This window comes from Phymastichus coffea, unplaced genomic scaffold (assembly GCF_024137745.1).
Source record: "Phymastichus coffea isolate CEN01 unplaced genomic scaffold, Cenicafe_Pcof_1.1 PCOF00031, whole genome shotgun sequence".
Classification (NCBI taxonomy): Eukaryota; Metazoa; Arthropoda; class Insecta; order Hymenoptera; family Eulophidae; genus Phymastichus; species Phymastichus coffea.
The window spans coordinates 2537012-2562069 of NW_026706842.1; the positions used below are offsets into that span (position 1 = coordinate 2537012).

The window sequence follows — 25058 nt, forward strand, 5'->3', positions numbered from 1 at the left end:
CTTCCGAGAAGTACGACCGCTACGGGAAGCTTACGGCAATTTTCAGGCTCGCGATCCAAGCTGGCTTTTGTTCGGATTTCACAATGTCGCCAATTGGCGCTTAGTTTTTGTCTTGTCGAACGTACTTCTCAGGATTTGTCAAGGCTCAACTCTTTGCTCTATCGAGTTTGTCCTAACATTGGTAATCCGGTTTTAAATGTGCGCCTAGGCTTACAAGCTTATTGCGCCCGAAAAACAAGTGATTTATGCCAAGTTAAGTCGAACATCTAAGCTCGAAAAGGTTTATCTCTGGATGCACCACGCTAAGCAAATGCCACGGAGTATTTTAGAGTTTATCGACATATCGAACATTCGGGCCCATTTGAAATTCTATTTTAATGCTTGTCGTCAAGTGTGAAACTATTTTGAACGCTCATTATGTGAAGCGTGACGGGCATTCGTCACGAGCGTTCGTTGCCGAGAACAACAAGCTTTTCGTGTTGAGATTCGTCAATTATTTCAACACTTTACTCGCGTACAGAGCGTCGACTGCTATTTGAATATTCGACCATGGATTTCCCGAACTTGGCAGACGAGGACTGAATATTGCGTGGATTTGAATTTTTCGGATCGCTTTCTCAGGAATGGAGATTTAATAGCGAATCTTGTTACAAATGAAGCTTACAATAAGGAACATGAGACGCAGTGGTGTGCTGCGCGAAAACGACATAAAAATAATTAAGCGATTAGTCCGGTGGATACATTGTATAGGTCGCGCGTTGCTGTAAATGTACGATTAAACACCGTGGGATCCGCGTATAAATTTGAAATAATTTGACATTATTACCATAATGGGATACGCAGCTGAAGAAATGAAAAATTCATAATGGCTTGAGATTTTTGACATTTGAGCAGCAACAGCAGCGGTGAGTCGTAATTAAGCAAGCGCACGTTATGCGAACTAACATAGAGACGAGGAAAGAAAAAAAATAAACGAAATGTCGTTCCCATAAAGTCGTAGATGGCACTGGTTTTGCTAAGGTTCTCACGATCGCGCGACTAAATCGACGAAACTTTATGCCTCGACGTCTCTTCTTGTTTCAGGTGAGTTGATGCACGATCCTGAATTTCGCATAATTAATTTCGAAGCCGGGCGCCCGAGCCGAGGCAGCCGAAAACAGGTAAAAAATATAAAGCCAAGTCAGAGAGACGATGCTCTCGGGCTTACTATATTGGTGGTCTCGGCCGCACGCTGTCTTCCTGAGTATTATTATTGCTATTGTGTCTAGTTCCACTTCCACGGGTTATTTTGGTCAATTATTGTTGTGACATAATGTTTTTCGATTTCATCATAACGGAAATAATATTTTGAATGGACGTTTTGCATTTACGGCTTTGTATCGAGAATCGCATAATTTTCGGAGCTTCCTCTTCAATTTCCAAATTGAATAATTCTATAAAACGTTAACTTTCGTCCAGTTGAAGCGTGCAAAAAGCGATAGCAGCAAAACTGCTCGTTCTCCATAAATAAGGCTTGGCGCGAGGGGCGGGCGCGCTACTTAATTGCCGCCATCGCGAGTAATTGATTATGTTTGAATCAGCGTAGTGTAGTTTTTATGCGAGTCACACTTGGGCGTCGGAACATCAAAATATCCGCATCACGCGGGTTGCCTTCCTCTTTGAAGTTATACGAGTGTAAACAAACGATATACTTAGGGCACCGTTGCGGATTTAAAGCCTAGCTTGCGAAGAGCAAAACCGCGCAATGTCCAAATAGTAACATACGTTAGAATCAAAACGGGCTCTGCTGGGATATATGTTCAACAATTGCATTACCGAACTGAAATCTTCGATCGATGTCCAATCCAATCTATTAGTTTCTACGGACACAAAAGTGTATAGCGCTCTACGCATACGTCAAGTATCGTGTTGCGGGTGAAAGATTAAAATATAGAGTGCAGGATATTTCGCGCGTTAGTCACTTTTATGAGCCAGCTAATAATGGTTTGATAAGCTAATAACTTGTCGGCATCGACAAAAAAGCAGGCTACTCGAGCTCGAGTGAACGAGGAAAAAACGATCGGAAAAAAGTCGAAGAAGTTATCGACCCAGCCGTGGCCATCGTCGTCGATTCGGAAGTGCACGGTGTTAAAATAAAAGTTTAGGCAGACAGAGGGAAAGAGAGGGAGAGAGGGAGAGAGGGAGAGAGGGAGAGAGGGAGAGAGAAGCGAGCCGAGATTGCCTCCGGGCGGCATATGAAAAGAAAAAAAAAACCAGTGTGATCGCCGAGGACGCGCGAGACGATAACTCAGAGCCAAAGGATGCATCCATCCTGATGCTCCCTTTTTTAGACAAGTCAAAAATAGCGCTCAGACGAATGTCGCGCGTTATATATTTACTTGCGCCGGCGCCGCAGCGCGCACGGCTCTTTCATTTCGGCTTGTTCTTCTTTCCCGACGAGCGCCGAAAAACTTGACTCCCTCGGGCTTTCCCTGGCCCGTGGCCCATAAATCTCGTCCTACTCCCCCGGATGAAACTAATCAAATTTAGATTCCGAATCGAAAGCACTCGATGCCTTCGTGTGTCGGGACTAGATAAACAAACAATTGGCGCCTGCCTCATTGTATACCCTAAACGGCGACATTTATATTTTTATTTCCTTTCTTTTTCGAAGCTTCATCTTGTTTACTTGACGATTTCACGATTTTTCGATCGAATATGATTTTTCAATGTTAGAAATAAGCTTTGTTAAAAACTGAAATAATATCATAATGTTGTTTCATTTAAAAATCGTGCCTATTGTCTGCCGAAGAATTCGAGCTATATTCTAATAATAGCTGCTCTTATAGAAATACGCGCCTAGCAGGTTTTTTTCTCAAATTCTCGAAATAGTTGATGAATTTCTGAAAATAACCAACTGACGTTTATTGAAATGAGGAAGAAAATTTTTTTTGTGAATTTGGTGAGGACACTTGCGCGATCACAGATCACGGAGATTATACCTAAAAATAAACACACCTTTGGCTGGTAATTTGTAACTGATAGGTGGGGTGAGCTATTTGAACTCCACTGATAGAGAACAGTAGTGATTTGTCAGTGGAATATACGTAAAGGAGGGAGAAAAGCTTTCAGACGTTGGCCCGCTTTTAACCCGTTTTCATTATCATTTCCATTAAGCAAGCGACCCTTTGTGCGACACTCCACAAAATAATGAAACTTGACGTGCCTTCCATTTAATGTTCGAGTCGAAACTGCAACGATATAAGCTTCGTACAAGCAATTTCATTAGAATAATTGATAGTGGAGTGAGTCGCGAGAGGAATAGCGAGTTGAATGTGTGTAAAATGCTCGTCTGCTGAAGTCGTCTGAACACGATGTCGTGCACGCGCACGATTGCACGATTACCGTCGGCTCCATGAGAAAGCCATTATGCTGCCGGACGCGTGCAATGCAACTTGGCATCGGGACAAGCGCAACGCGGAATGCCCAGTCGTCTCGACGTCGCAGTTTGACTCCGAATGCTAAGCGCGCCCGCCATTCTTCGTGCGTAAAGTGGACAGTTATCAAGGCTGCGAATCGTTTAGCTTGGAAACTCGCGTTTAATGCCAGATTAAAGCGCTGCCAGACGAGCGCTAGCGCTGCCTCGCTTGCTGATGTGATTGTTCAATCTTCGGATGGGGAGGGCCAGTGGACCGAGGCGCGCTCGTTTGTCTCAATTTGTGACAGTGGCGCGTGGCTCGTGGCTCGTGGCTCGTGGCTCGTTTTGAAAAATGCGTCCCGCCGAAACTGCGTTAGCGCTACTGCTACACTGCTGTCGCGCCCTCGACCCCCGGGACCGCTCTTACGGACCGAGAGCCGTCCAATGAATATCTTTTTCCGTTCGCTCCTCCAACTGTTCTGCGCAATCTCTCGTTCGGAGAGAATGCAAGCTCTCTTGAGCGGGGTTGCCTCTCACATACTGTAAGCAAATTAAATGTCTCGAAATGGAAACCGGACCGAGAGCCACGAAGGCTCGCACGTCGTTGCAATTTAGACGGCCGAATACCTGTGTTCCGCGCTCATCAGCCTTCTGCTCTTCAGAGTCGTGCGGGAAAGAACAAAGCTCAGCGCATCGCCCGTCTCGTGTACACATAGGGTCTCCTCCACGACCAAAAAGTTTAACGAAAATGACGACGAAAAGTCACAAGAGGGTATCATTTATCATTACAAAAGGTATGAAAAATTACTGGAATGAAAATCATCGGAACAAGGATAATCTTTTTTCACTTTAGTTTCCATTTTTTTATGAAATAAAATTTTTTTTATTTATTTATACAAATTTAACGTGTATTAATATGAACAATTATGTTATTGTATACAATACAACGATACTTCTGGTAATTTCTGTATTGTAATGTTAACTGTACATGGCAGTTTTAAAGAAATTCATGTTCCTCGCTAAATGCACGAGTATGAAATTAAACAAAACGACAAACTAATAAAAAAAGATCATTCTTAAGTACAAGCGGTTTTTTATCGAGATAAAAGAAATACAATACAAATTGCATACGTTGTACTGCTGGCAAAAAAGCTGTTCCTAAAAATTACCGTGAGCATATAGTTGAAAAAACTGCGTTTTTAAATAATTTATACAAATCTCGTAGTATTAAATTTGACGTTGTAAAAGGTAGTGCATAAAAAGAAAGAATTCTTATATGGACAGACTTAGAAGAAATAATAGACGTTAAATTAAGCGAACGTCATATCATCGGATATTTTGTTGTAAAAATTGGCTGACGGCGGGCAAGGCTTTTTCAAAGTATGCATTTCGATAATACCAAAACATTACATAGAAGACAATAAAAATTGCACTGCTTCAAAATAATTATCAAACTTTTTGTTCTACTGAAAAAGATAAAAAGCTAACCAAGGAAAACGCAACTTTATCTATAGCTTTCAGAGTATTTACAAAACGCAATAGTGTTAGTTTTCCAACTTTGTTGCAAATTTCTGGCTCAAACAACTTTGCCGATTCTTTTTGAAATTAAAAATATTATGTCATCAAATATTTCGCCGTGGTAGGTTTTGGAAATTACGTTCAATTTTTTGGGTCAAATAAGAGCTTTTTCACGTCCTAATAAAGGTACTAATCCATTCCAGAAAAAATTATTCACGTATCCTTGAAGTAGGTGAAATTCAGGCGTATAGAATTTTTCAGTTATATGCTCACGGTAATTTTTAAGCACAGCTTTTTTGCGAGCAGTAGAACGTATGAAATTTGTAACGTTTTTTATTTGTCTCGATAAAAACTGCTTTTACTTATAAGATTATTTAATTATCTAACCATTCTTTCGAAAAAGAAACTTTTTATTTCTTCACTATTGAGAATGATCTTTTTTCATGTTCATTAGTATTTAAGTGCTTTAAGTACAAAGTTTGTCGTTCTGATTAATTTTATACTCGCGCTTTTAGCAAAGAACATGAATTGTTCTGTAATTCCCGTGTTTTCATTTTGTTGAAAACTGTACAGTTAACAATAAAATACAGAAATTACAAGAAGCATCGTAGTATTGTATATAATACTGTATTATAAATGGAAACTTGGATGGCAAACGAGTATCCTTGCTCCGATAATTTTTATTCGAGTAACTTTTCATATCTTTTGTAGTAACAAATGAAACCCCCTGCTCACTTTTTATCGACATTTTTGTTAAACTTTTCGATCGTTGAGAACCTATGTGTGTAGCAGCGACGCACTTTGCGTCAAGCTTCTCGCATGCTCAGCGATGCGCGACGCGAGAAATGCATCCCCAACGGCAATCCGCCCGAGTGGTGTGGCCAAGATAGATTAGTGAAACTTTCTTGCTCGTCCGTCGTCAAACATGAGCCAGACGCACAGCCCACTTGACTGTAAGCTGCGCTAGCGCCACTATCGCTTCGTCCCGATATCCGTTCTTTTTTGCTCGCGAGCAATCTCGTGGTAAGGCGCATAACGAACGACGGCACAGCACTTAGCGAATCGTCCAATTTATTAGGGCGAGGACTAAAGTATATGTGTCGGAGATAAATAAGCGCGTCGGATAAGTTGCGCAGCGAAAGCCGATAAAACTTCATTCTCGGAATGCAGACTCCAGGTGGAAAACGCCTGCCCACAATTTACTCGGTTTGCTATCGGCGTCTGCTTATTTACTCTGAAGCGCGGCTAGAGCTGTACGTAGAAGTGTATGGCAATTTACGGCAACTAGAACTCAAACTACTATTGTTCACTTGAAAATAGGGTTCTTTTGGCAAAAGAATTAGCAGTTTAGGCTATCGAGATGGGGGTTAAGCAGCGCTATGTTCCTGAGCAGCAGGATATCCCTTACGAGTAAGATTTCTTCGCGATGTAAAGAAAGGAGAAGCAACGCGAGACATTGTGTTTCAGGGAACACTCTTCGTAAATGCACTCGTTTGCTACATTAGAGTTAAGCTATGTCCAGTCTGGCTTTTGAATTGTTTGGTCTCAGCAACGGAAGCATGAATAGTGATTGTCCGGGTCAGTATTGGAAAAGATGTAGTTACTCGAGAGTGTACAATAAGCACCCTTGGTACAAGAGGATCTCAAGTGTACTCGTTGGGTCGAGGTGAGCCTTGAATTAGCCATGTTCGTGAAACATTGAAGCGGCACATGAAATGCTTGGTATAGAGTCATCGGACCTTCGCGTACTGCCATTTGATCCCTCGCGCAGAAACACGCTGCTAAGTGGCTCGTCCGATAAAAGCTCGAGTGCCGAGGGGAAAGCTGCCCAAAGAGGCATAAGTTCTGCAAAACAGCGCCCGAACGCTAAAATATTAAGCATGAAATATCGCAGCGCGAGATCGAGAAATGATCCGGGGTCTGGAGTACGTAGACGTAGAAAGGTGTACAGCGGCAGCATGTCGCTGGTGGCGGCTGGGCGGCAGGATATAGGCGCTCGGCCGCGCATAGGGGCCTTATCTTGCTGATCTCGTTCCGTTCCAGCTCGTAGCGGTGTGTGTCTGCGCGGCGAGAGAAAGAGAAAGCACGCGCCCCGGTGCACAGCGCCGTGTACTGTCAGCTGCTCGCGCGCGTTTCTTAGGCGCACACTCGAGGGGATCCCGCAGCACATGCGCGAGCTGCGCGCACACCGACACACGGAGGATAAAAAAGCGCGCGCGCGCAAACAAAAAGCCAGGGAAACGAGATCTGCTCGCTCGCCGGCTCGCTCGGTCGCGGGTAACGCGATCCGCGCCGGCGCTCCTACACCTTGGCCGTGTCCCTTTCTTTCGAGCGTGTTTACGCGGATAATAAAACTCGACGCGCGAGAGACCCAGCGGCCTCTCAATAATGTCGGCAGTGCGCTAGTACTGAAACGCCGCGACGCCACGACGCCGCGCGTACCTCCAGCGAGGCAATCGCGACCGTTGCAGCCAGCTCTCGCGACGAATGAGAAAGTCGCTCCGCGCGAATAATCGCGCGCGCTCGCAAACTATGTCAGCGCCGAATTATCGCGGCTCCGCTCAATTGCCGACGATAGTTCGCAGACATAAATTTCCACTCTTTCTGGCTCACGCTCGCACGTACGAGGCCATTGCGCTCGTTCCGCTCGAACCTTATCAATGGGCGCACGAGCCCGTCGACAGTTTGTATATTAATAAAAAACCAACCAAGGCGCGACTGACTTTTCGCTGAACCAAACGAGCGCCCCCGAGGCCTCAACATCTGTTCTTCTTTTATCCGACTTTCAACGACACTCCTTTCTTTTATTCCCAACTGTGACGGATTCATTCTCCGGAACTTCAGCTTTTAATTAACGCCGCTCGTGCGAGTCGTGCGAGCGAGAGCACGGCAAAGTCGTCGCTCTTGGTTCTCGATGCTTCTCGATCGCAGTATCGCGAAGCTCGCGACTACGGCCGGCAATTCTTACAGATGTATTTCAGGATGCAAAAGACGACATAATTCGCGGCGAAACGTGTCGGTACCGATTGCACGAATGCGAACCCCCGAGTAAGCGCTCGCGCTCTGTCGTAAACATCGCGGCTTTATCTGAGCGAGTTTTATTGGCCGCTCGCGCGTGAACAAGATCTCAAGAGAGCTCGCGGCATTCGGCATTTTAAGCGCGTCCATGCGCGCCAACTATCTTTTCGAAAAAAAAAAACTCGCCCTCCGCGCCGCTCACCACTATCTCCTCGGCTTCTTTTTGTCTCTCGCTCTCTTCCCTTTCCGCGCGCCCACCGTCGTGCGCCTGCCAACTGCTTTTTACACGCACTTTTGTCTCATACTCGGGCGTTACGTTTGTTTATTTGCTTCTTACTTGCCATTCTCCGCGTATACTCGGTTATTTATTTCATACAACTCGAGAAAACCAATTATACGCGGGGATCAGTGCCCCTGATCGTAGCGGCTCATCTTTTTCTATACGTTCTGTTGGAAACACAATCAGATGTGTTCGGGCTCAAATAACACTCGTTCAATGGAATCTTCAAATTGTTATGCCATCTTTTTATTTTTCAATGAAACGTATTTGCTTAATAGCCGTGGTAATAAATTCGGTGAACGAGCGCAAATGCATTGTTATTCAAAGCGCGGATTTCACGTCGATTCTCCTGAAATCGATATTTATTTGCTATTGTATCTTGTCGAGATTGCCTTTTTGCTTATCTCGCGCGTATCCTTTTTTTCGTTATCCGAGTTGTGAGACTGTATGCACAATCTATCGCCTGAACGGGGACTGCCGCAACAGCGTGTAAGTGGCTCCGGCGGATAAAAGTTTTTTACGAGACCGCATGCATAAGAGGAACAGCGACAGTGCGGACGAAAAAAAGAGAAATATAAGCTGGCTGGCTCGACTGTGTTGACCGTGCTGCGTGATTTGCATATTGAAAAAAAAATCACCAACCGATCGGAGACAGAGAAGTAGACGGTAACGGAGAGAACGAATGGTCTCGACAAGAGGCCTCTCAATCACCGGATGTTTCAACGCTTCGTTTTCGCATTGTTTTCTTGCATCAACATTGAACTTATACGCGCGGTCTTCCATTTCAAAGAATCACGTCTTACACAGTACGTATATTAATTAAGTTACCCCTTTCAACAATTCAATCTATATATGATATACTTATTGTTAAATGTTATTTATAATATTCCACAACTTCGCTTTTAAGTACATTATAATTTATAAATGCATATTTTACTATTCAGATATCAGCTTATTCGATTAATTAGCATGATCTAAAAAACTACTCGCAGTCATAGAACGTTGAACAAAAATAAAATGTTGCGGCAATCTTATACTGTCTTCTATCGTTGCGTCTTGACATATTTTAATTATTTTTCTGGACTGTTACCTTGCAATTAAACTCTTGGTGTGTGTGTGAGTGTGTGTGTGTGTGTATGTGTGTATATATCTCTCAAGAATTTGCCATATCGATTGACAAACTGAAAGCAGTTATTAAAATAACAAATGTAATATTAGAAAAACCAATGTTAGAATATTCTATTCGTAACAATGTGCGTAATAGTACATTTTACGTGTGTATACGTGCGCAATCAAATTAAATAAATATTTTTATTATTTTAAGTTTTTAATTTATACTATTTTAGACATAAAAACTTCCGTAATCAGTGATAATCTGCCATTAGATAGAATGATAATCGCCTATAGCATTAAGTCAGTGATGCTCAGTTTTTCAATTAAACCTTTTTCTACAGTGACTCAACTGATTAACTGTATTGAAAATTATGCTTGACTGTAAAATCCACATTTTCTTGATTTGAAACTTCCTTACATGCGTTGGAAATTATCGAAATTGTTATTGAATTTAATCTTTCATAGATCTTTTTAGAAAATTCTTCGTCCTATATCCTAATATTTTAGTATTCATGTCATTATTATCAGTTAAAATATTACAAATTTGAACGTTTTCTTCCAAAAATTTTAATGTGAAATTTGTTGTATGAAGTGCGGCTGTCTTGTGAACATATTGGTTGTTTCAATAATGCACTATAACAAAAACTCACATTTTTAGGTTGACGATTTGCACGTAGCTTTGGGGAATCTTTTGAAATATAAAAACACGTACTTACTATAATACTATTACTACAGTTATTTTCGTTAAATTACAGTTACTTTCGTTAAATTTGTGAAAATATATGAATTTCTCGTATTCGAAATAGCTTATCACGTAAACTATAATAAAAGTTTATATAGTTTTACAACACAAAAGCTGAATTCAAATCCCCTCTACGTAAAAAAAATTTTGCTCTTCTACACTAATTATTAATTATAGTTTGTTTCAAAGATTTACCAAATGTCTTCTCATCACAATTGAATTAAGTATTTTTGTTACGTTTTCCAAGCCTATTTGCAAGTGACTGATAAAATTGTTGAATCTGAGAACAACCTGAAGGTACTGTTTTATAATACGAAAAGGTATAATTATGTGATTATCAAAGTGCTATAACACTAAACGCAGTTCTCTGAAAAAATATAGCTCTTCTATATAATACGGGCTCTTATTCAAAAGAACCTTATAGACACATAATCCGGTTTCTCGCAATCAATATAATCGTATCATGTCGTCAAAAATATTGAATGATTCCGTAAGTTTTAGTTCAACGAATAATGCCTTTTTTCGACGCTAGAATAAAATCATATTTATTGAAATTCGTGACCTTTCAATCGTCTTTATTCGCAAGTAATCTGCACAAATTAAATAAATATACTTTTCCTTATTTTGAATTTAGAGGTTTCAGGCTTTGAAACAATATATTCCCGAAATAGGTTGTTAATGAGAAAAAGAAATAAGTATTTGTTTATCTTCTTGATAAGCCAAATCAATTAAACGCCCCTGACGCATTTGTATTCTACAACATTTTTGTTGATGATACAAGTGCTCTCGTTAATGATTAGTTTAATTTATTTCCGTGAGCACTTGAATGGCGCTAATTTTTCATATCAGTAATTGAGAATTAGAATTTCAGAATTATGCACGTAGTCCAAGTAATAATGAACATAATACGAAAGTTAATTCCAAGTCAACAGACGGGTGACATTGCAAGTGCGGAAAATTTGATCTGCAGGGCTCTAATCTATAAAACTTTCAAATGAACGGTCGAATGCTATCGTCAATATTTAAAAAAGCTGTGAGATATAAAGTAATAAATTACATTTTTGAGTGTTCAATACGAAGACAGCAATCAATTAGCTTATCAAAAGAAGAAAGCTTTTGTCATTCGACTACCGCGCCAACGTTAGGAATATTATAGTAATTCAATAGTTCCGGTATTGTATAATACGGTAGGTTGATGATAAAAATTAACACATTCGAGTTATATTTTTATAAATATTGATATATTCTTCCAAATGTAGTACAATTCAATAAATAATTTTTTACTCGTATATTACTTGTATATATATATATATATATATACAAAAGCAAATGACGGGGTGTACAAGAAAATGATTTTTTGTCGAATTAATGAAAATGAATTGTCTTCGATACAATGTATTACAAAGTATGTGTCTTGACTACAATCTATACATTTGCTGCAAATATTTAGTGGCGATAACATTTCAGTACGGCAACTTACTATCGTGGAAATGTCTTGGCAGTGTTGTCGAAAGAACGCGGGCGTTTATGCGGCGCCTACCATTGTTTCACGTTTGCCGTCGCATCAAGAAATCGTCGCTCGTTGGGAGTTTGATTCGTCAGGATCAGAAAAATGCCAATGGGTCAACGCGATAGATGCTTTTTTTTAAATGATACACTCTTTCTCTCTCTCTCTCTCTCTCTCTCTCGCACACACGAATTTCGATCAATTCGTACTCATTCGTACGCACTTTCGCATTTAAAATTACACTAACAACAACAAAAACATGAAACGAAGCCGTGAGTCGATGAATTGGTCGAGCGCCTTCATTTCTTAAACGAATATAATTTCACAAGCTGAGCTGAAAACGATCTACACAACAACAACAAAAAGGAGTTCCACTGCAACATAACACACGCGAAACCTTGGAGCGTTTTTTCTCATTATCCGTTTGCTTTATGGCACTAAAATGGAATTAAACGTAAGTTTGCATAGCAATCGCAGGCGTGCGCGGCTCCGAAAGGCGCGCACAGAGCATCACAGAACGAAAGTTCCCCGTAAAGAAAACTACAAGGTCTCGAGGGCCGAGCTGTTGGTGAGCAGCTCCCGCGTCAGTCTCCAGACCTGCTTGGCCGCGTTTTCCAGGCCACTGTGCGACTTGCCCTTGAACAAGTCCAAATTGGGCAGGAAGTAGTGCGGACACCTGCGGCATTGCAGGCAGGAGATGAGCTGCAGGAAGATGCCGTTGATGCGGTCGGCCAGGCAAATGTCGTCCCACTCGGCCTCGTGCGGGTGCTTCTCGCACTCGTAGAGCAGCAGCGTTTTCATGTGGTAGCTGGTGACGGGGTTGCCGGGCAGGTCGAGGTGGCGGTCGCGCAGAGTCTTGAGGATGCTGAGGCAGCGCCGCCTGCTCGCGCCCTGCAGCAGCCGGTCCTCGGCGTGCAGGAAGGACAGCGCCCAGGCGTCGCCCTCCATGGCCGATTGCTTGCCCTGCAGGCCGATGCACTCCTTGCTGAGCATGTCGAAGCCCTCGGTCTTGACCTCGGCCACGAGGTTCGGGTGGGGCCAGGGTATGTGTGGGATGGGCCAGTGCGAGGCCGAGCGCGGCCACAGGCCGGCGCACTTGAACGCCGGCGTGATCTGCACCACGAAGCGCTCGCGGATGCGCAGCTTCACCTCCGTCGTGTCGGCGATCATCTTGACCGAGTCGCGGTAGGCGCACTTGTCGCAGGCCTGCGCCACCAGGGTCTGGAAGCGCGAGCGGATCTTGCGCGCCGACAGGTAGCCCGAGGCGGTGATGAACTCCACCCAGAGCGACATGGAGCGCTTGCGCCCGTCGCTGAGCTTGAGCACGGCGCAGCCCGGCAGCGTGCCGTCGTCCACGAAGTTCAGCACGCCCATCTGGTTCAGGTAGATCACGATCTCGAACTCGGTCGGCGAGATGACGTCCAGGCCCTCGAAGCGCCCGTTGTAGTCGGTCAGCGACGAGATGAAGCGCGGCTCCTGCACCTCCACCTCCTTCAGCACGTCCTGCACCACGCGGCACACCTCCTGGATGGTCTTGGCGATCTGCGACTTGCGCGACATCACGCGCTCGCCGAAGTACTTGTTCAGCTGGTACACCATCTTCGACTGGGCCGTCAGCATCTCCGCCGGCACCAGCATCTCGGCTGGCCTGTCTCGCGCGCGCCCAGCACAGCGGCTCCGCTCGCTCCTGGCAGCTCGTCCGTGGCCGCGACCTCGCCTATCGCACTCGCGCGCACATCACACCGACCACCGCTGCCGCCGCCACTCGGACCGCCGGAAGAATGCACTCGGCTCTGCCTGCGAGAGCAACAGAGCATGCAGCGCGCGTCGCCTCTGCGTTGTCTTGGCTCTGGCGTTGGAGCGCGGACTGCGCCACGGGCCACCACCACTCCTCGCTGCTTGCGCCAGGTGATATTGTGGCGCTGCGGGCTTGGCTCCGCCTCCGTGCTCTTCTTGAAAGCCGAGCCGCGGCCAATCGGCCAGCGATGGGCGTCACCGTGGCGCCCTTAGCGCGCGCGATCGATCCTCTCGCTGGCTACGCGCGCCAGCGCCGCAGTACTGCTGCTGATACTTTATTGCGCGCCGCCACACTCGACGATGGACGAGCGGCCGTCCGCGAAAGGCTCACCCTCGCTACGTGCCGTCAGGGCTAAATTATCTGTAGCTGGAGCCGCGTAATTCGACCTATACTGCGCGCGGCCACCCGTTCTCCAGGATAAAGCCCAGAACACGAGCGGCAAGCAAGCTCACTTATTCATTCGGATTTTTGCGCTGGCTCCCACGAGAAGCTGTTTATTTTACCTTTGCCGTGTCTGCTTTTTCCTTTGCTTGTATTACCAACTGATTTTCATCTTAACGCAGGCAGAACTGCTGCAATGTTGTGACACGCTAATCGGTGGGCCTGCATTTGCGCAAAACTTAACGAGTGCGATTCCTTGATCAAGTCTTCTTTCTATGCCAAGATTTCATCATTAAGCTCAATGCCGTGCAATGACAATGCCGAGAGAAACAATAAAACAAAAGCAAGTTGTCATCTAGTTAATGTAATATTTATTCTTTTTTCTAGTGGGGGAATTGATAGAAAATTTAGTCTCAAATATAATCTCATTCTACATCTTACCATGTAGTTCATTTATTTACAGTATCAGGTAACAAAATATTTTCAAATAAATATAAACATAATATAATATAGATAAATATGATACAATAAAAATAACGTAATATATAACGCTCAACAATGATCAGCTTGATGTTTACAATATACAATAAGTCTGAATAATTTTTCTTTCATCGATCGTTTGAACCGGAGTGACATGACGTTTATTCCAAATTTTATATGCTTTTGGGATGCACTATGATACGTAAATTCGAATATACGGCATATATATGATCTTATTTAAAATGTAATCTCAAGGTATCAATTTTGCTTCCACTCGTAGAGGAAGCCTCTTTTCATTATTGCACACTCGAAATCTTGATATATTAACGATTGAATCATAGACCATGGGTCAATTTCAATTTCATGAGTGTTTCATCGTAACCTTGTAAATGACATAAAACAACAGATTGTTTGGAATAAAATCTGTGCGGAAATTTTACTAATGATGCGAAGATTGCATTACTATATTTTACGTCATGAACATCTTCCCGAATTGAATCTCAAGACGGAAATGGTAACAAGAGATGAGTAATTATACATTATAAAATTTGCGGATATACGTATAGCCACAAACTGTCATAACGTCGACACAAGCTAGAAAAATGTTTTTATGTCTATAAAATTGAAAATTGAAGAAGCATCACCTTTATCACAAGTTATTCTCTGCGCATTTACACCTTCAATATTAATGTTGCCGCAAGATTACAAATTTAATATAAGCTTTTTCTGTACATAGTCGTATTGAAAGGGCTTCGACTATTTTTAAAAGCAATTTTGTTACCGTCATTGGCCCGGCGTACTTTACATTCGTATACAAGCGTAACAAATTTAGATGATTTAGAAAATTATAGAATTTTCGCGAAATATCACATATCCAGCAAAAAAGAGCCGACTATCGTATTTCTCTTGGAGGCAGAGTAAGCGATATTACTTTTTGGTTGAAGGATAGAAACGCCATCGAGTATTAGAAAGGAGGTTCCGACGACGCGCCAAGAAATCAGAGAGACCAACGCGTTGGTAAAGGAATATAGTGTGCAGTTAGAGTTTCTCAAGCGCACGGCTATTCATGAGCAGTTCCCGCGTGAGTCTCCAGACCTGCTTGGCGGCAGTCTCAAGAGCGCTCGGCGACTTGCCTTTGAACAGATCCAAATTTGGCAAGAAATAGTGAGGACACCTGCGACACTGCAGGCAGGAGATGAGCTGAAGAAAGATGCCGTTTATACGGTCGCCAATGCACGAGTCGTCCCACTCGGACTCGAGCGGGTGCTTCTCGCACTCGTAGAGCAGCAGCGTCTTCATGTGATAGCTGGTCAGCGGGTTGCCCGGCAGCTCGAGGTGGCGGTCGCGCAGAGTCTTGAGTATGCTCAGGCAGCGCTTGCGACAGCCGGCCTGCAGCAGACGAGCTTCGGCCTCGTTGAAGGACAGAACCCAGGCGTCACCCTCCATGGCCGACTGCTTGCCCTGCATGGCCACGCTCTCCTTGCTCAGCAGGTCGAAGCCCTCGGTCTTGACCTCGGCCGCGAGGTTCGGATACGGCCAGGCAATGTGTGCGATGGGCCAGTGCGCTGCCGAGCGCGGCCACACGCCCGAGCACTTGAACGCCGGCGTGATCTGCACCACGAAGCGCTCGCGGATGCGCAGCCTCACCTCCGACGTGTCGGCGATCATCTTGACCGAGTCGCGGTAGGCGCACTTGTCGCAGGCCTGCGCCACCAGGGTCTGGAAGCGCGAGCGGATCTTGCGCGCCGACAGGTAGCCCGAGGCGGTGATGAACTCCACCCAGAGCGACATGGAGCGCTTGCGCCCGTCGCTGAGCTTGAGCACGGCGCAGCCCGGCAGCGTGCCGTCGTCCACGAAGTTGAACACGCCCATCTGGTTGAGGTAGAGCACGACCTCGAACTCGTAGGGCGAGATGACCTCGAGGCCCTCGAACCTGCCGTTGCACTCGGTCAGCGACGAGATGAAGCGCGGCTCCTGCACCTCCACCTCCTTCAGCACCTCCTGCACCACGCGACACACCTCGCGGATGGTCTTGTGAATCTGCGCCATGCGCAGCTGCACCTTCTCGCCGTAGAACTTGTTCAGCTGGTACACCATCTTCGACTGTATGGCCATCATGGAGGAGGGCACGAGCAGCATGTTGGCCAGGGCCCGCGTGCGCGCTCGCTTCGCTTGTAGGCTCGCTCAGGCGTCTTCGGCGGACGGCGGGGTGCTTACGCGCCACTCGAGCACGGCCGCGATCCCGCGCCGCATCGCGACTCGAGCTTTCGAATGAAGAGCTCCGCCGCGGACGGAGCTCGGCCGCGCGAGTGCAATGCGCGAGTGTTGCCGCCGCTACTTGCGCCACTTGCCCTCTCTCGCTCACGCGCGCGCGCGCGCGCGCACATACGTATATGTGACCAGTCGGGCTTCTTGCCAAGTCCCGCCTCGGCTCTCACGTGCAGCGTCTGCGCACCTAGCGACTCGACCACGCCTACCGAGTGCCAACCGGAGTAAGGGAGAGAGCCACGCGTACGCGGAGTCGATTACCCTTTTCCGATGCCCCGCCAAATGAGCCTCCTCTGCGCTGCAGCCCGAAACTGCGCGTTCGCCTGAAATGCTGTTACGAGGGTTGTGTTTTGGCCCTCTCTCGCTCCTATTCATTCTCGTTGATTGCGCTTTAATGAGCGTCGCCTATTCGATTTTGAGATTTGATGCATCACCACCGCCTGCGCCTAATCCATCAGTCTCTTGTGACACGGTTCCAGCAGACTAATTTGACAGACTGAGAAGACAAATAGGCAGGTAGTTTGTCCGTTGCAATGAGTTAGCGCGAGCGATAAGGACATGCATAATTAGCGCATAGGCAGTGTGCATGGAACTGGACTTTTACAGAATCGCATTGGCAGTGCACGAACGCCAACTCGTAAATCGAAGTGTGCAAGCGCCGGCCGACAGATTTATTCCGTTCACGTGACGCTGGACATGGATGTTTCCTCCTCGCTCCAACTGGCGGGAACTTGATTTCAATATTGAAGGAGCGCACGAGAAGTCGATGACGATTTATACGCTCGGTGCAAGTCGTGCTATCGCGCCTGGCACGCACCTTGCTTCTTTTCTCTTTTGCGCATTCGTCGCGAGCGTTGGCGTTTAGCATGCGTAATTGATATACTAACGAGGCTTCGACTGTAATCAATTGCATTTACAGAAAGACGTCGTGTTGGCGGCGCTAAAATATTTACCACCAAGGAAGACGCTCACAGGCGATACACCTAGCAGGTTCCAAGAGAGGCGCATGGCGACGCGAGCGAAGACCAGTCGATATCCCATTGTTCACGGCTAATTGAATAAAGCTCGGGAATCCAATCTACTGGCAAGCTTCGTGTGCAAGATTGCCAGTCGCTGCGGCGTTTCCCCTACGCACCAACGCAGCGCCGTCTCTCCCTCGGCGTTACGCGGCTCTCTAATGCGGCTTGATTCATGAGAGCATCGCGCAAGAAAAAGCGGGATGATGGAAGCTGCGCGCACTTTGCAGCCCCCTACGCGGCGCGGCCCTAAATGTGCCTTTCATCATCCCATCTCCGACGTAATTCGGTTACTCTCTGAATTATTTGTACACCGGCGCAGATACGGCAGACTCGCGCTTATTAGATAATAGCACGGCGCTGCCGGCCAAAACAAATCGAGCCTTCGCTCAGCAGCTCTCTCCACTTCGCCTACTCTACTTTATCCGAGCACCTGATTCTCCGGTTGCGTCTAAATGATTAGCTGGGCTGTGCGTGGATGCGCGTTACTTCACCGTTCTCGACCCGTCCTCGCGTCGCCTGCTTGTCGCCTACTCGTTCCTTACTTTTTTCGCTGGTCGCCCGTTGACATTTCTGATCATTAACCTCCCGCGCGCGGACCTCTCCTTGGGCTACGGCGCGGCGCGCGCACGCCCGCGAGGAGCGCATCCGATCCGATAAGATCGCAGCTGAGAGTGAAGGCGCGACTACGAGCGCCTGTTTTTCAGCGCGCTGTGTGCCGCCTATCCCCTTTCGTGGAATCGAGAAAAGATAGAGACCTCATCGAATCCCAACCAATACGTGACCTTCTCTTGCTTGCTCGGTCGCCTTCTTCTTCTTCTTCTGCTCCTTCTTCTTCTTCGGTAATCAAAATTATTTTCGTCCGCTCTGCTCGCCGTTGCCAATCGCCTCGCACTCGTAATCCCCGATGTTTATCAACGCCTTCTTCGATTTCTTTGTTAGCCGAAACTTTATCTTCCGTGGGGCAGTTTTGGAACGGCATTATTTATCTTGACGGTCCGAGTTAGCTCGTGGCGGCTCGAAGAACAAATCGAAGCTTCGGGATGTAGGAGTTTGGGGAAAAGCTGAACGAACGACTATAGGTCCGAAGCTCGCCATCGTGCATCGACCACTGCCGGCGTGTGCACCGTGCTCGACACATATTTCTCATATGCTCGAGAGATCCGTGCTGCTGAAGCAGCTTACGCAACAGCGCGACTGCCGCGCACTTGAAAGGAAAAAATGAAGCGGTCCCGTCGAGGCTTTGTAAATCAGAGCCGAATGCGAGCACCGGCCCGACTAATCCTCGAGTAATCCGCGCGCATCGGGGATGCAGTCGGGGCCGACGCTCGTTTCACGGCCGCATACGCGCGCGCAACTCGAGCGTGCAACGAGACGAAGACCCTCGTGTGTTGTCTCGATTTTACGCTCGCCATGCAGCTCCGCTTTTGTATCAAGCTCTAAGGAGTATCGCTTTCTTTTCCGGGGTAGCCGCGCGTGTACGTAAGCGAGCCTTCGGCTTCTCCCGTTGCAATTGTCAAAGGACACAAAGAGAAATCAAACTGTTTACCATAAACTTTTCCTTTTTCCGGCATCGCCACGCGATGCCTCTGCTGCTTCCGACGCGACCATTACACAAAACTTTTCCAGAGCCAGCTCGCTGCTTCGTATCAATCAGAGAAATCAAGGAGTCGTTAATTGTTTGACGCGCAAGCCATGCGAACGCGCGCCTCATTTGCATGTGCTGACGCACCTGCGCGCGTTCAAAAATGTATAATTATTCATGCAAATGGGCTTAGCGCGCGGCGTACGCGTATCACGAAAGCTTTTAAAAATAATAGCAGATGTCCACGTACAAGCACATTAGGCTCGCTCATTAGATTGCGCATTTGCATATTAGCCCGCGCAGTAATGCAATATAGACGTAGGAAAAAGGGAAATGATGGATACGACGAAAGCGGCTGGCAACAGCGTTGCAGCTCGCATCCGCATATCTTAATTAGACGCGGAAGAAGCTCGACGGCGTACTACGGCCGTATGCGCGCCAGCTATTGCACTTGGCTTTGCACGCTGGCCACGATAAATTCGACGCCGGCCAAGCTGCGTCCGGGGGGCTCGCCGGCTCACAATGGCATCGGCATCGGCCGTGCATCCCACGCTGCCGCGCGTCTCTCTCCACCCCGCTTCCACCAATGTTTTATGCGTCCGTGCCTTATCTCCGCGCAGGTAATAATGGAGGTGCGTCGCGAGAGAGCGCACGTGGCCAAGGCATCCTTCATCCGCACCGCTCGCGCCCTTCTCCCCGCTGCATCTGCACTCCCGAAACTACCTCGCGTTCGATGAGCTGCCGCGAGATTATTAATCGCTTCCATCCCCGCGTCATATACTTCAGGTGAGCATTTTACGCTCTCCAGGCCAGGAACATTAATGACGTGTGAAGCGCTAGTTCTTAGTGTTTTTCTGCTCGTCTCAAATGATGGCGCTAAATGATCGTTTCATCGGTGTCGAGTGTCGACGAGCAATGATGTACTACATGAGTATCGACAAAAGCACACGCGGCAGCACTGCGTCAAGTCCAGACTGTTCACATGAGGGAGAGTCGAAAGGAAAAAAACGATGAAAAAAGGAGCAGCGTCATCAGCGGATGATCGAGAGACACGAGTACGCAGACACACAATGTGTTGTTAATCTGTTTGGTGTAGCAGGCTCCTCTCTCGGCTAAGTGGTTTCTTGAATCGAGCGACACATGTCGTTACATCGCTCGAGTGCGAGAGAGAGAGAGAGAGAGAGAGGCCATTGTTGCCAAGTGCTCCCTTTGGCTAAAAAACCTTTGATCGAGGGTGCACTAATGGAGCAACGTTGCTCGCGCACTTGACACTGCGTGTGTATGTAGCCTCTTTTCTCGGTGAGCGGTCCATGAGCGCGCGCGCAGAGCACCAGCCCCGTTGTTCTTTTCGGCGCCAGAAAGAGCGAGCCTCGGTTCCGGCCCGTCGGACTCCCCTGCACGCAGCATTCCACTCTATACATCTGCCTCGGCGGCTGTATATTCGATTGACACTAATCCGAATGAGATGCTCGCCAAATTACAAGAGCATTTGGGCTATAACTGCCAAATGAACGTGTCGACAGCTTTTTCTCGTTTCTTCATCCATCTTGTTTGTTCTACTGCCAAAGCAGCTTGCATCTGTCTTCGTTGACGCTTGAAGGTACGTCTAGGTAACGCTAGTTAGGATCTTGCTAAAATTGCTCAAACGATACGAGCATGTAGCTTTTTCATCGGTCAAAACATGTCGTGTAGTGAGCACTGCCGCGCGATAAGCGAGTAATTGTTTGGTTGATGATTGTTTCATAAACGTGACATATCGCATCTAAAAAGCTGCAGGTAAAGGGCCACAAAAGAAGCCGCAGACGTATAACCGGACAATGAATTCAGCAGCACGGCTGTTGCGTTCTTTATCGCGTCGACTGTATGTTTGGCGTCAGGAAGCTGCGCCCACGTTCTCGGGGCGCGCCGTTCGCCAGCCCCTTTTCTTATCTTGCATCCAATGTTGGCGCAGTCACGCCATTCGCGATCAAACATCATACGCGCTTTAATCGTTTGCATTTCCTTCTATGCACGGTTGACAAATGTCATCTCTCGCGCGCGAGTTCCACGGGGAAGAGTGTGCTGCCGACAATTGACGATATTCTTAGATTAGGTGCGACTGCGCAGACAGTTTATCAGAGGCTCGTTTGTAAAACACACTCGGCCGTACGCGTCCCGTTGAACTAGCATCTCGCCAAGCTGCCACTTCCGACTACTACACGAGACAAAAGCAGCCGACCACTGTGCGACACTCGTGTACGCTATTTCCATCTCGACGCGTGTCTCTCCCTTAGCCATCAGGTCCGTTTGCCTGGCAGCGCTACCACAGCCGCCGTCCCCAGGGATATCTAAGAGCTTGAGCGCTCTCAAGTAATTGGGTTTTGACGTTTCGCCGGCACGCGCGCTCGAACATCACATCGTTGGGACGCATCCACCGCTGCATCACCTCTCAACGCCTCGGCGTTTTTAGATTTCTCCTTTTAGGTACGCGTGCGCGTCTCTACGGCGAGCTTTCATCGATCATTTTGTGAAGCTTGCCGATTTATTTTCAGATGTTTCAGACATTTCCTTTCATTGCCTCATACTGTAGATATGCCGAGATACGCGCAAAGAAAAACGTGTGTAATTGATAGACCGTTTTATTTTCAGCCAAACATACCATATGGCCCGTGCAACTTATGTCTAATTTTATATAGTTGATCTTATTATATTTATTATTTTAGGTTCATTGAAAAGATAATAGCCGTGCAGAAACATAATAGAACTAAAGAAATCACACGTGTTAGTCTTTTCGACCTGCGTAACATTACGTTCAAGTTTAGTTATTACTGCGATTTCTGTTGCGAACTCGGAGCCAAATTCTTTAATTATACTCGTTCTCATAGACAAGAAATATTGTTTATTTACTAATCGTAGTATCAACTCTCCCTATTGAAGTTCTGACGAAAGTGAAAAAACTAGCGTCAATTGACAGAAATATAAATTTCTGCTTGACAACAAAGTTTTTAAATGTGTTTTCAGTATTAAATTCCAATTTAATTGCAAGTGGTCCGATAGTCGTACGTTACGCCAATGCTGTAAAAGTGTATACGTATGCCGCATAAGCAACATTTAACAAACGTAATAAATTTCTTGAGTAAAAATCGGGTATATACATTAAACATAAATTCAGCGCGATACTTGTGTCTTTTTTAATAAAACGCGGGTTTTATCGCCGCGAATAAACGCGTAGCCAAGAGGAAGATTTTATCGGTAGAATAATTCAAAATAATTTAAAGTTGATTCTCGGTGCTTGGTGACACAACGTATTTCTTCAATGCTATCTGCAGCTTGCGATCGCTTTGCGGCTTTTTTATTTTAATTTACCTCCCTTCCTCTCTGCGCATCTTTCTCCCTCTCTTCGTCATCGCGCAGCAGCCGCAGGTATAGGAAACTAGATTTGTTGTTGTTGCTGTTCTTTTCAACATACTAACGATCGCGAATCAAGCAGTACCTAGGTATATTATTGTTAGCAAGCTGAGAAGTTGAAACTTTGGAAGATAAATTTGTTATGAGTTATAAATATTGTGACGAGTGCACGCGACAAATGTATTCATATTCGCTTATTGTCTGAAAATGTTTGCGAAAAACAGTAGACAAGCTGTAATGGAGTGCTACAAAAACAAGCTGATTATCGCGTTTTAGCCACTTGCTAACAGAACGGGAAAACAAGAAAGTATCTTTTCTTTGCAAGTTTGCATATTTTTCTGAAGGATATTTAACCGCAGCCAGCAGCAAGGCGTCGGCAGATGGAAAATTTGCAAATGTCGGCGCAGCTATATAGCTCGAGGACATGGGGCACGAGAGCGCAAGTCCGTCGCTATGTACGCGTCCTAGGGATCGATTGTAGACACAACAGGGAAGCTCCTCCCACCCGTTCGGCCATCTTGCAAGCGGCCCTCTCGCACCTCACTATATCACATCACACTTGGCTGCACCACGCGGAGACTACTGCTTCCTCGCCGCTGCTACGCCAAGTCAGACCCGACTTCCATTGTCTTATTGGCTGACGGAGTCCTGCTCCCCCTTCATTCGAATTCTGCAGACCTTCCATCCTCTCAACAACTGTTGCAAATTTTATTTTACCCAAGATAAACCACGTTGTCCTTAACTTGACAATCTCATGTGGAAATCCACAATGCTTGCAAATGCCTATAACGATATGCTATATAAAAAGCATATATACGAACTTGTAATTCGACAGTTACGATCCACCGCAAATTAGAATTGCTCGAGCAATTATTTTTTCAATGCTTTTATTTCACACAAATTACCCTTGCTATATAACTATTGTTTGTTCAAATCAAAACTAAGAATAATAATTATAAATTGTACTTGTGCCGCACGAAGTGCATACAATTTTCAAATGCCTATCTTGTACATTTCCGCAGCACCCATTTGTAAAAACCTCTCTTTGTTGCAGGTCTTGAAATATTGCGACCATCTCCATGGAAAATGGTACTTCTCCGAAGTCCGAGCGATCTTTTCACGACGCTATCTATTGCAAAACATTGCGATCGAAATTTTCCTTGCAAGTCGAAGTAAGTATTGAAACATTTCTTTCGCTGTTCTAAATTGATTATCTTTGCTCATCCATAATCAATCACTTGTATACGTCGCACGTACTTCTTATACGCGAACTTATTAATCGTGAATTGATATACGTTAAAACGATTTTTTCTACTGGTGTTTTCGTTGTACGCTTTTAGCCTCCGCGTTTAACTCGATACGGACCCATTAGACGTGATCGTGTTTTCCAAAGGAATTGAAGCTTTGCAATACTAGGTGTTCTCTCCTCGCTGATATTTCCGGATGATTTTTTCTGATTGAGCGTTTGATTAATAAGCGCGATCTTTGCATTGATGATAATAAGTCATGAAAAAAGCATCTGACGATGGTGAGATTAATTCGACGGACACGAGGGACGTTAAACCGAGCGAACATTCGTCTGCCTTCCATGTAAATTGGACTCTTACTTTTATACCTGGTCCTCGGTGTAAATTCCAACCGGTGCGCGTCCTCCAGAGCGGAGATTCTAATCTAATGGGCTGCGCGACAGATCTGGCGATACTTCTGTATGTCCGTGAAAAATTTTCAAAGCGGCGACAGTTTGGCGACGCGCGGCCGCGCAGCTTGCCGTATGTTCTTTCTCGCTCGGAATTTCGTTTCACTCTCGAACTAAAACACGGTTATTATTCAAAAAGAATTATATTAACAAGGTAATACTTTGAACAATTTACAAACGCATATCGTATTACGCTCGCGAAGCTTGGCGCACCAGATGGCAAGTGTCGTTAATTTCAATCTCTCTCGATGGAAAAGAACTGCGCAAAGGAGACAAATTAATAAGCAAGTTCGCGCAGAAAATAATTTATAAAAGGTATTGGCATCGGTGGTGAACTCGACCGAATCGTAAAAGCCAAGCGGAGTCTAAAGTTACAGGGGAGGCCTCCGTGCGCACGCGAGCTCAGCTACGAAGTAGTCGTGTTTTATTATGCTTACAGCTTCCTCGCACGCCATCCCCGTTCTTTTCCTCAAAATTTATGTCGAATCGACAAGAATCTCGTGTAATATCGCACGAGCGTCGCGCAGTGTTCATCGACCATTCTCCGGCTCTCCATGTCCAATTAATTTTTTGCTAAATATTCATTTAATTTTTTTCACGTCTGTTTCCTTGCCGCGCGCACATCTCTCCCAATTAAAAGCGTTATATTTCAGCGAGTCGTTTGCATAATCAAGTTAATGCATGCGTCACGTTTATTCGAAATAATACCTCTGAATTGCAAATGGATCGGTCGCGAAAATCATGAAGCGTGTTGCGCAGCTTATAGAAAGGCTTAGTTTCGTTATCTCATATCGATAATGTACAATGAGCAATGATATCGAAGGCCTCGCTTATTAGGAAGCTCACGCACGAGTTGGCAAACATACAACGAT

At 45.8% G+C, this 25058-nt stretch overlaps 3 protein-coding genes across 9 annotated transcripts in view; 1 reads left to right on the forward strand and 2 right to left on the reverse strand.

Moving 5' to 3' along the window:
• LOC131663193 (neurobeachin) overlaps window positions 1–25058 on the forward strand; it is a 133012-nt gene that overhangs the window by 94898 nt on the left and 13056 nt on the right. For all 7 annotated transcript variants that reach the window (XM_058933400.1, XM_058933402.1, XM_058933401.1 and 4 more), the window contains one exon: window positions 23545–23662. In XM_058933400.1, the coding sequence (XP_058789383.1) occupies window positions 23545–23662 (118 nt within the window). The remainder of the gene's footprint in view (window positions 1–23544; window positions 23663–25058) is intronic.
• Window positions 11333–13423, reverse strand: LOC131663195 (protein mab-21). The gene has a single exon (XM_058933409.1). The coding sequence runs from the start codon at window positions 13211–13213 to the stop codon at window positions 12116–12118; it is 1098 nt and encodes a 365-aa protein (XP_058789392.1). The 5' UTR covers window positions 13214–13423; the 3' UTR covers window positions 11333–12115.
• On the reverse strand, window positions 14212–16553 carry LOC131663194 (protein mab-21-like). The gene has a single exon (XM_058933408.1). The coding sequence runs from the start codon at window positions 16371–16373 to the stop codon at window positions 15273–15275; it is 1101 nt and encodes a 366-aa protein (XP_058789391.1). The 5' UTR covers window positions 16374–16553; the 3' UTR covers window positions 14212–15272.